Here is a 12,481-nt window from a genome sequence, read left to right as displayed (position 1 = left end):
TTTAAGTTTTGCCTTTTCTAACTGCCCCTTGTCAGCACAATCTGGCACTGGCTTATCTGGAGTTCTTCTGACATCCAGAGTTCATCTTTGGATCTGGTGCCTCTCTTAGTCTAGCCCATTGCCTTTCAATGTCCAATAAAGCCGACTTGAGTGGGAGACAGCCTAAATCAGAGAATTTTTTCTCAAAGTATTCTGCATCAAACCCCAATAATAGGATTTTTAGAATAGATTTCAAGATTTTTAGAAAGCACCAACTACATTTCAGTATATTTGCTATTCTGTTCTCGGTTGACAGTAATATGTTGCCTACAAACTTGTAAATAGAATGTATACAGCTGCAATAAGAAATGCAACTTAATGAAAAATCTTGACATTTGAATCTATCCAGTGTCTTTATTGGATTTTTCTAAGGTTATACCTGCCTAAAGAAAATATCTGGCATTTCACAAACATGCCCAATTCATGACTTCTGTTTTGGATGAGTATGTTTATTTGTGAATAATTTTTTTCCTATATGAAGCATATATAAAGTAAAAATAGAACAAAAATTTCAGATGAACATCTTGAAACTATTATTCTCATTGCTACAACCTCTATCAAAGCAGATATAGATTCACTGTTATTAAAAAAGCAGATTCAGTGTTCACATTAAAAATGTTATATTCTTATTTTTTGTTTTAAATGTACATGTTTTATTACTATAATTGTTGTATTACATTTTATTGTTATGTTCATAAATAATATGGATTACATTATAGTCATAAATAAAATATGGAATTCTATATGTGATCCTTGACAAGTTTTTGTTGGACAGTGTAGCCCTAAAGGGATAAAAGTTTGGATATCCATGATGATCTAGAGCAGTGATGTCCAAACTTTTAGCTCTTCTGGACCACATGATCCAACAAAAAACCCCTCAATGGTACCACACAGAATTCAACAACCATTCATGAATATAATGCAACCCAACATAACAATAAATGTTGATCTCCCCATCCTCCCTTTAATGGGCAGATCACAGATTAGACACACTTGATACAATTATTTATTAGGAATAAATCACAAATTCTTGGTGCAATAAATTGACTTGAATCTTGACAATGTTTTGATGCTCACCAGTTTCTCTCCAATCAGAAGCTGTATTTCACTCTCTGAGGTGATATTCTGACATGTCTTTATCCATCAGTGCTACAACTGAAACAAAAATAGTATGCTCAAATTTTTGAGTTTGGGGAATGCAGTAGTCTGCTTTGGTCTTGACCCAGGAGAAGGTTGACAGCTACTACTGCTGGTAAGTTTTAGTGATTCTGGTGAAGAGTGACTACAAGTTACTAGAGAAATTCTGATTATTATCTAAACTTATGATGAAAAGAAACTATAAATCAAAACTTCAGGTTTCTAATTTCATTAACAAAGTATATCATTTGTTTACTAGATTTGAAATACACACACCAGATTTAGGTGATCTGTCATTGTATCATTGTCAAACTATTATTTTTTAGTATAGAAAACTACTTATGCAATGACTTTTTAATTAAAAGAAAAGAGAGAGAGAGAGAGAGAGAGAGAGAGAGAGAGAGAGAGAGAGGCTTAAAAACAAAATGAAGTTGCTTAATCTAAGTTAACATATTTATTCCCACTGCAAGTATGAGGTTAATTTTATCATAGAGTATGGAAGACTTCTTTCTTTTCTTGATATTGAAAATAGGTCACATAATATTGTGATTAATTGTTCACTGAATAGTTGCCAGAATTCACCAGAGGATTAATTTGTGTCTTGTACAGTTTCATTTTCTGATATTGTTATTTAAACCATCTAATTCCATTTATTTGGGTATTTCATATTTTTTGTAAATATTCAACCATATCACCTCAGCTGTCATTTTTGTCATGTAATTTGGAAAAAGAGCTTTAATAGTTTCTTTTATTAAATATCAGGTTGATACAAATAGTGAGTCTTGCCTCTCTCTCTTTTTATTAATCAGATTATGTGAAAATTACATTTCTATCAACCCTTTCCCTAAGCTTCTAGTTTTATTTGTCAATTCAATTTTTTTTTTCACAATTCCTACTTTTATTTTTTAGGGGGTGTTAATTTATAACTTCTCATGTAAAAATTGCATGCTCAATTCATCTCTCTGTTCTTACCTATTTTGCTGAAGAAAGTATTTAGAAATGCAAATTTCCCCTTAGGATTGCTTAAATGTCATGCTGCACAATTTTTGCATATTGTCTAATTGCTGCTGGTGGTTGTTCAAATGTTAAATTATGCCCAACCCTCCATCATCCCCTGAAGCCCACAGACTTCCAAGCTCAGGTTCATTGCTTTCATGACAGAACCGGTCTCATTCTTTGCTATTGCCTTTTCTTTTTGCTTTCAATTTGTCCCCAAATCAAGGTCTTTTCCAATGAGCCCTGTCTTCTCATTATGTGGTCAAAATATTTAAGCTTCAGAGTTGACATTTCAGTGAAAAGCCTGGATTAATTTCTTCAAGTATTGATTGATTTGACCTCCTGGCTGTCCAAGAGATTCTCAAAAGTTTTCCTCAACACCACAATTCAAAAGTATTGATTCTGTGTGTTCAGTTTTCCTTATAGTCCGATTCTCATACTGGAAAAACCATACCTTTGATTATACAGACTTTTATCTTTGCTTTGTCATCTGCTGTTCAGATTTGTTATAGTTTTTCTTACAAGGAGCAAGTACCTTTTAATTTCAGATGCTGCAGTTGCCATCACCAGTGATCTTTGAGACCAAGAATATAGAATTGGACAATGCTTTCATTTCTTCTCCCTCTGCTTGACAGGAAGTAATATACCTCAGTTGCCATGATTTTAACCTTTTTTAATGCTAAAATTGAAGACACCTTTTATACTCTCCTTTTTCTTCCTCATCAAAAGACTTCTTAATTACTCACTTTCAGTTATCAGTGGTATTATTGCAAATCTGAGATTATTGATATTTCTTCAAGAAACCTTAATTCTGGCTCATTCAGCTTTGCCCTTCTCATGATGTGCCCTGCTTGTCAGTTATAAAAAGGTAACAATATACAGCCTTGTCCTACTTCTTTTCTAATCATAAACCAATCAGTTCACAACCCTATTCAGTTCTAACTTGATTCTTGGCTTGCATACAGGATTATCAGGAGACAAATAAGATTCTCTGATACTCCCATATCTTTGAGGACTTGCCAAATTTTGTTTTTATCCATGAAGGTAAAAGCTTTAGTGTAGTCAGTGAAGCAGTAGATGTTTTTTTGTGAACTCCCTTGATTTCTTCATAATCCAACAAAAGTTAGCAATTTGGTCTCTAGTTCCTCTGTCTTTTCAAAATCCAGACTGCTCTTCTGGTAATTCTCATTTCATATATTGCATAAAATTAGTTTACAGAGTCTTAAATATTATCTTGCTAGTGTGTGAAATGAGGGCATTTGCTTGGTAATTTGAATATTCTTGGCATTGTCCTTATTTAGGTTTGGAATGTAAATGAACAATTTCCAGTCCAGTGGCCACTACTGAGTTTTTCATGTTGATATTTTGAGTACAGTCCTTTTGTAACATCTTCATTTAGGAGTTTTAAATAGTCAAGCTAGAATTCTATCACTCCACTAGTCTTGTTGAGACCCATTTGACTTCATTTTCAACAATGTCTAGGTCTAGATGTAGCCATCATGGTTATTAGTGATTGCAAGACTTTTCTTATGTAGATCTACTATATATGTTTACCACCTTTGCTTCATTTCTTCTACTTCTGTTAAGTCCCTACCATTTTTTGTCTTTTATTATGTCCCTTTTTACATAAAAATTCCCTTGATAGCTCTAATTTTCTGGAAGAAATCTCTTCTTTTTCTTATTCTATTGCTTTCTTCTATTTCTTTGTATTGCTCATTTTAGAAAACCCCATCCAGATACTTTTCAACTAATGCTGCTCCAGTGCTTCCAGCTTCTGGTTTAGATTAAATCCTTGGCTACTTCTTCCTCAAAGTAAGAATGTACATTGCCAGTTCTTTTAAAGCCCATAGACCTTTCCCTGTTATAGTTCTAATAGAAAAAGTAAATAACCCTTGTCTAGAGCTAACAAAACTAAACTAGAAAAAACTATTCTAAAATATTACTTTCCTCAGCTTTACTTGCTTTGTTTCCTACAAAGGTTTTCCTCATGAAGTATTTTATATCTCGAGAACGAGATTCTCAATTATAGGTACATAGCTTTTTAGAACAGAAAGTATGGTCATCCCAGCTAACCTAGAATCCTTAGGTTTACTACTGTCTTTTTACTCAAATTTCTGGTCCAAGTACTTGTTTAGCATTCCATATACCTCCAATTTTTGATATCTCTGAAGACTATAAATCTGGTAATTGGTCATTTAATCAATAATTGTCAAACGTGTTTGTTGATAGGGTTCTCCAATTTTCATTCTCCACTGTAACTAAAGTGACAGAAAAACAAAAAAAGGCACAGAGACAAAGTTAGGTCCAAGAGATAATATAGTCATTTCTTCCACTTTAGCTGCATTATTGGCCTTTTCATATGCAAATACAGTCATTTAAAGTATAAAAGGAACTTTGACACACATGATTACATTTTAACCGAAAGGATCAATTGTTTTTTTTTCCTCCATGAAAACCATATTGCAGAAGTAAACAGATCAAAATAAAATAAAGTAAAAAAACTCTTCTAATCTGTAATTCAGACTCCATCAATTTTTTCTCTGGAGATGAATAGCATTTTTCATCTTAAAAATTCTTAAAACTTTCAGAATTGTCTTATATCACTATATTATTGCTAATAATTGCTAATTCATTTAAGTTAATCATCATACAACATCAGTATTACTATATGCAACATTTTCCTGATTCTGCTCACTTTATTTTGCATCAGTTAATGTAAGTCTTTCAAGGTGTTTATGAAATCACCATGTTCATTATTATAACACATCACAATCACGTGCAACTTCAAGTTGCATTCCCCAATTGAAGGGCATTCTTTCCATTTCCAGTTCTTTGCCATCACAAAAATAACTGCTTGCTACAAATATTTTTTGAACATACAGGTCCTTTTTCTTTCTCTTTGCACTTTTTGGTGTATAGACCTAAAAGTGCTGCTACTGTGGAGTCCTTATCCTTTGTTCACAAAGAAGAGTATGATCCTTTGTTCACAAAGAAGAGTATGACATCAGGGAGATAATACCATAGCAAGCAAGTGAGTTGGATTTAAATGAGGGGGTTCTATGCAAGGTCACCAGCCTCACTTTCTCCTCCAGAGCCATCTGCAGTCAGTGACCAAATATAGATCATAATGACTGGAGATGACTGCAGATGCAATGGGAGACCTTGACCTTTTTAAGCTAGGCCTTTCCCAGGTCACCATTTGACTGAGATAACTCCCATCCAGTGATTAAAGTTAGGTAAGTCTGAAGCATTACAAAGATGACTGGCCCTCTGCTCTGGTCTTAGAGTATCTACACCCAGCTCTGGAAAGAATGAAGAGTGGGAGGGTAAGATAATGCCGCTGTGATCACCTTTTATGTGGGGGGTGGGGGGAGAATTACTGATTGAATTCACTCTAAAAGATTTTTTTAAAGTCATCTTTTGGATGAATGGTGTGTATCATGAAGACAGCTTAAGCTTCTTTATCTTTGGAGCATAATTTGTGTTTTTGTAGAAGTTTCAAATATCCAGGGAATCAAAGGAAATTTCTAATCTCTCAATCATGTTTATCTTATGACCTGAACCCCAGTAACATCTCAGGAAGGAATCAGAGTAGGAATTTAGAGGTATTAAGAAACTATTAAGATGAAAACTTTTATACACATACTGGTATATCTTATTGAAGGGCATTTTAAATGTTTTTCTTCTTTAAATATCTGAAGACAGCTATCATGTCTCCTCCTTCCCAGATCTTCTCTAAGCTAAATATTTCTAGTTCTTTCAATTGATCATTATGGCTTGTTATCATTTAACTTCCTCTCCTTTGGAGGTTTTCTGGTTTGTCAATGTCCTTTTTTATTGTCATTCATATGCACATGTATATTTTTTAAGTTAAAAAATTTCCTTTCACCCTTTCTTCCCACTGCCCTCCCCTCAGCAGTGAACTGACAGGTTAGCATTATATATACATATTTTTTTTTTTTAGTTTTTGCAAGGCAATGGGGTTAAGTGGCTTGCCCAAGACCACACAGCTAGGTATTTATTAAGTGTCTGAAGTCGGATTTGAACTCAGGTACTCTTGATTCCAGGGTCAGTGCTCTATCTACTATACCACTTAGCCACCCCATATATATGTATTTTAATAAACATGTTTACAGATTATTTTCGATATGAAGAATTAGGATTAAGGGAAAGAGATACATAAGAGATGATTTTTATAAAGTTCATCAGATTCTGGAGGGCTGGGTATTTTTGTGTGTGTTTTCTTTGTTTTTCTTCCTCTGGATGAGGATAACATTGTCCATAGCCAGTATAATGCGCTTGTCCTAGCTCTCTGAACTTCTAAGAGGGGGTGCTTTCCAAAGTCTCTGAGATACTTAGTAGTATAGATTAGAAGCAGGATTCCCAAGACAATTTCACATAAGGAATTGCATCATTGGTTTGTACTAGTCCTTCTCTCAGTCATGTAGACATGTAGAAAACATTCTTATTTCAGAAATCTTTCCTTAATTTACCTTAGGTTGATTACCTGAAAATATGCCATTTTGCAAGATACCTAATATAAACAGATTTGGAGTAGTATCAACGTCTTACCATGAAAAACTTTTGAAAGAAAATTCAAAAAGTGTGCCTGAAGTAAAAATTGAAAGTCCAAGGTAATTTTGAATTTTTAAAAATCTAGTATTTCTTGTTTTGTAAATACAGCCATTATCTTTCTATATAATATAGTAAGGATTCTAATTCTAGTAGGAATGGTCACACTATTCAAAAAGGGCAAATATTATTCATTTTCCACTGAAAATTCAAGAACTAAAATGATTATGAAATACCATCCTTTGTGAATTATTTTATAAACTATGAAAATGCCTTAGTATCACTTTTTAGCATCACTTAGTTCATCACTATTTAAAATAATAATAATAATAATAATAATAATAACTAAAAGGCAATGTGTTTATGTGTTTAAATAACTACTATAGGCTTTTCAATTCTAATTTGTGCCTAGAAATTTCTATGGCAGTACATACTTAGACACTTATTAAGGGGGTAAATGTAAATCATAAGATCATAGATTTAGAGTTATAATGGATCTTAAAGGTCACTTAGTTCAGCCCTCTATTCTGGAAATGAGAAAATTGAGTCTGAGAGGTAAAAATAACTTGACCAGGACTGCATAACTAGTAAGTGTCTGAGAGAGGATTAGAATTCAGACCTAACTGCTTTCAAGTCCAAAAAATATCTATGGTTTTTCTACTACTACTCAGGGTGAAAAGGAGTTGGTTAGAGAGAAAGTCTCTCTGAAAGGGGGAGCTAGAAAAAAGTGACAGTGCCTACATGAAGGTGAGAGCCAATAACAAGTAGCTAATTCTCACCTCACAAGATCAGAGGTACCTATTTAAAACAGACAGACTGACAGACAGACACACACACACACACACTCACTCACACACAAACACAAATCTGTTATATATATTTTATATATATATACATGTACATATATACATATATATATATATCAGGAAATTGAGGTCCAAGAAAGCTATCTGAGCAGTTTACATACAAACAAGTAATACATATTGGATTTAATTTCCATTCACCCATGGTTCCTTTTTTTATTTGGTTTTTTTGCAAGGCAAATGGGGTTAAGTGGCTTGCCCAAGGCCACACAGCTAGGTAATTATTAAGTGTTTGAGACCAGATATCCCATGGTTCCTTTGATCGAGAAATCCCACACAGCAGACTTGTACCCATAGAAGTAAAATATGCAACAGTATAAATATATAAATAACAATGTTATTTGTATCAGCAAAGAGCTGGAAACAAAATGGATGTCCTTCAACTAGAGAATGATTGAAACAGTAGAGTAAATAAATGCAATTGGATATTACTATTTTATAAGAAATGGTGAACATGAAAGAATGAATAATCATAAGTATACATATTAACTGATGCAAAATGAAATATGCATAATCAGGAAAACAATACATAAATAATATAAAAATATAAATGGAAAAAACAAATATAAAAAATTAAAACTGAATGTAGTATCATTTTGATCATCATGAATGATCCCAAAAAAGAGAAATGAGGTTTAACTTACCTCCTTTGCAGAGGTTTGGATTATGGAAGTTAAACATTAAATATGATTTTGTTCCCCTTATTTTAGGATTTATATCTGTTTCCTAAGAGTTGCTTATTATATCAGAAGATGGAGTCATCACCTCTGGAATTTTTTTACACCAATTATTGTTCAAATCCTTCTGCACCCTTGTCCTCCAAATATTCTTAAATTAGGGGTATTTGAAGAAGGCATTTAGATAATTACATCTCCTCTCACAGATTCTCAGATAGCTTTCACAATCTGAGATTTTCATCTTCTATAGATTAGTAATATTACTCTTGAAATTTTTCTTTTTAGAAGTATGCCAGATATTTATGTAGTCAATAAGTTATTACATAGAAATATTTTGTTTGTATTTATATACCATTACATAGATATATTTTGCATATATAGTACATCTATGTACATCTATCACAGAGATGTGTCTGTACAACTAATATACATCCATTCTGATAATTCTCAAATCTGTGTATACTGCTCTAATCTCTTTTATAACATCCAATCTAGAATTCCAACTTTTTTTTAACATCTACAACTGGATGTTCAGTAGATATTTTAAGCTAAATATGTCTCTAACTGAGCTCATTATGTTTCTTCCTAAACCCTCCTAACTTCCATATTACTTCCAAGGCAATATCAATTTCCCAGGTCCTCAGACTTGCAACCTAAATTATTATTCTTGATTTCATATTATCTCTTCTCTTCCCCAACTCCTCTCCATTCAATTTATTGCCAAGTCCTCTTGATTTCACCTTTGCAATGTCCCCCAAATGTTCCCTTCTCTCTTCTGACACTCCCACCCCTCTAGTGCATCCTTCATCACCTCATGCCTGAATTTTTCCAGTAATTTGCTGGTAAGTCTGACTGCCTCAAATCTCTCCCCACTGTTACCCATCCTCTCTATTCAGTCACTAAAGTGATTTCCATCACCCTGTACTCAAATTTCCTAATTTCCCTATTACTTCCTTCAGGAAGCAGAACTTTAATGTTAAGGATTAGGGCCAACTAGGTGGCGCAGTGGATAGAGCACTGGCTCTGGAGTCAGGAGTACCTGAGTTCAAATCCTGCCTCAGACATCTAATAATTACCTGGCTGTGTGGCCTTGGGCAAGCTACTTAACTCCATTTGCCTTTCAAAAACCTAAAAAATATAAAGTTAAGGATTATAAGAGATAAAGTTGAATACAAAGAGCATTCCAGGCATGATATATATGCAAATACAAAAAAACAGAATTTTGTGTGTAGGGAAAATATAGTAGTTCATTTTAGTTCAAAAGTATTATTTGTGAGGTGTTGTAGTCATGTTTGGTCAGCTAAGAGGCATAATGAATAGAATTCTGGGTCTGGAATCCATAAAACCTAAATTCAAATCTGACTTTAGGTACACCAATTAGCTCTGTGACTCTGGGAAAATCACTTAACTCTGTTTGCCTCAGTTTTCTCAGCTATAAAATGAGCTGGTGAAGGAAATGACAAACCACTCCAGTATCTTTGCCAAGAAAACCCAGAAGGGGTCATGAAGAGTCAGACTGAAACATGACTGAAAAAAAAAAACAACTAAACAAAGTATTCATATTGTTTCTAAAGCATTTAAACACTTATGTTAGTAAGGAAGATCTTCATGGCTATCAGAATTAAACCTTCTGGTTAATAGATTTTAAGAACTTTCATTGCAAAACTTATAATTTCCATGCAAGCAGCAGACTATAAAATGGTATTATATAAAAGACTGACAAGGTTTGCCTGGAGAAATACCAGAAGCAAAAACAGAGTTCTGTATACAGTGTTCATTGATCTGACCAAGACCTTTAATACTGTCAAGAACTTCTGGGAGATGAAGGAAAAATTCAATTGCCTGAAGTTCTTTAGTACAATATTCCAGTTCTATGATGTCATTCTCATGTGGGTTCTGGTTACTGGACTATACTCTCATACTGTGTTTTTGCTCCCATGCTTTTTAGCATGATGTTTTTATGATGCTGGATTTTTTCAACAAAGAAGAAAAAAGACATCAAGTTCAACTACCTCACTAAGCAGAAATTATTTAACTTGAAAAGGCTATTAGCTGAGACTAAGGTGGAGGGAGAGTTGGCATGTGACTTTTTGTTTTCACTCAGTGCAGCCTTTGAGGCTGAGATGCAAGAGAAGGTGTTGATTATTTGTCATTTGTACTGTGTCATTTGTGATGGATAACACTAAGAAAAGAGAGGTTCTCCACCAGCCCAACACCTCACCAATTATATGTGGTAATATTGATTACAGCAAATGGAGAAATTCTGATTGCTGTGTATACTATTATTATTTATTCTAGCAGTATATTTTCTAGGTATGCCCATATAGATGATGAGGTTGATGCATACATTGCCAGAACTAACTCAGTGTTTGGGAGACTGAAGAAAAGTTCGGGAGAGAAGAGTTTTAAACTATATGCCAAACTGAAGGTCTACAGTAAATCCATTGTACTGACTTCATTGTAGTCTGCCTCTGAAACCTAAGCAGTATGCCAGTATCTTACCAGGAAACTAGTCACTTTTGCTTGAATTAACCTAGGAAGATTCTAAAGATCAGCTGCCTAGATAAGGTACTGGACACTGAGGTTCTTTCTTGAGCTGATCTACCAAACATTCAAACTCTACTGCACAGAATGCAATTCTGATAGTCTGAATGTGTTATTCAAATATCACATACATACCATTGTCTTAAAGACTATTTTATGAAAAACTCATAAGTGCTCCCATGCAGTTCAGAAGAATCATTACAAGGTCACTCTGTAAAACTTTGAAAGTAATTGTGAGACATGGAAAAACACTGGTTACAGGACTGTCCAGTTTGGCATGCTGGCATCAAAGAGGATGCTGTACTCTATGAGAAAAGCAGAATCACAGCAGATCAAAAGAAATATGAGATGGCAAAATTTAAAGACATATCCATTCCAAATTTTTATAAACATTTTTAATAAACATATTTCATATACATTTCTATGTATATAAATGTTTATATGTTTATAAACATATTTTTGCCTGACTTATGATAGAGACTTCCAACCATAGTCTGAAACAAAAGAAAACAGTCAACAATCAATCACCTCTAGGATCAAATATAAAATCTTCTGTGTGACATTCAAAGTTCCTTATAACCTACTCCCCTCCTACTTTATTTAGTCCATATACCCTATTTCTTGCCATGTGCTTTTCTCAGTGGAATTTGCCTTTTTTAAACTCTTTTTAAAAATATTTTATTTTTGTTTTTTCCAACTTTATACATCTGACTAGTCTCTCCCATGACCTTCCCTCCCTCCTATCACCTACACTCCCCCACCCACCTGTCCCTTTCCTTTCCTATTTTCCTCTAGGATAAGATAGATTTCTATACTCCAATTAATTGTTATTAATTAAGATAGATTTCTATACCCCAATTAATTGTTATTAATAATAGCATGTTATTCCCTTTCTGAACCAATTTCAATGAGAGTAAGACACACTCTCACCTTCCCCCTTCCACTCTACTGCTAAAGTTTTTTCAGGCCTTTGCTGTGAGAAATAATTTACTCCATTCCAACTCTCCTTTCCCCTTCTCAAAGTACATTCCTTTTTCTCTCATTAATTCCATCTTTTTAATATACCTTCTAATTCAGCTCCTTCCTGTTTCTTGTACATTTATGGTTCTCCTAATTGCTCTAATAATAAGAAGGTTCAAATGAGTTATCTGTATCACCTTCCCATGCAAGAACTCAAACAATTCCACATCATTAAGTCCCTCTTAATTTGCTCTTCCCATCTGCATTCTCTATGCTTCACCCGAGGCATGTACTTGAAGATCAAACTTTCTGTTCAGCTCTAGTCATTTCATCGGGAAAGTTTGAAAGTCCCCTGTTTCATTGAATGTTCATCTTTTCCCCTAAAGAGTATATTCAGTTTTGCTAGGTGATTGATTTTTAGTTGTAATCCTAGCTTTTTCCTTCCAGAACATCATATTTCAAACCCTAAAAGCTCTTAATATAGAAGCTGCTAAATCTTGTTTTATCCTGACTAGTTCCAAGAAATTTGAATTGTTTCTTTTTGGCTGCTTAAAATATTTTCTCCTTGACTTGGGAGGTCTGAAAATTGGCTTTAATATTTCTGGCAGTTTTCATTTTGACATCTTTCAGGAGCTCATTGGTAAATTCTTTCGATTTCTATTTTTACCCTCTGATTCTAAGATATCAAGGCAG

General features: G+C 33.8%; 1 protein-coding gene across 4 annotated transcripts in view; it reads left to right on the top strand.

The window, feature by feature from the left end:
• The window catches only part of TMEM232 (transmembrane protein 232), a 196,505-nt gene that overhangs the window by 4,201 nt on the left and 179,823 nt on the right, over nucleotides 1-12,481 (top strand). For 2 of the 4 annotated variants that reach the window (XM_074202033.1, XM_074202032.1), the window contains exon 4: nucleotides 6,671-6,806. The exons of 1 other annotated variant lie outside the window; for it this stretch is intronic. In XM_074202033.1, coding sequence (XP_074058134.1) covers nucleotides 6,688-6,806 — 119 coding nt within the window. In that variant the 5' untranslated portion in view covers nucleotides 6,671-6,687. Of the gene's footprint in view, nucleotides 1-1,186; nucleotides 1,292-6,670; nucleotides 6,807-12,481 lie in introns of all 4 variants that reach the window. One more of the 4 variants, XM_074202034.1, reaches the window with a different exon arrangement.

This window comes from Macrotis lagotis, chromosome X (genome assembly GCF_037893015.1).
Source record: "Macrotis lagotis isolate mMagLag1 chromosome X, bilby.v1.9.chrom.fasta, whole genome shotgun sequence".
Taxonomy (NCBI): domain Eukaryota; kingdom Metazoa; phylum Chordata; class Mammalia; order Peramelemorphia; family Peramelidae; genus Macrotis; species Macrotis lagotis.
Note: the sequence above shows the minus strand (reverse complement) of the source record. Positions and strands in the feature narration are given on the sequence as shown.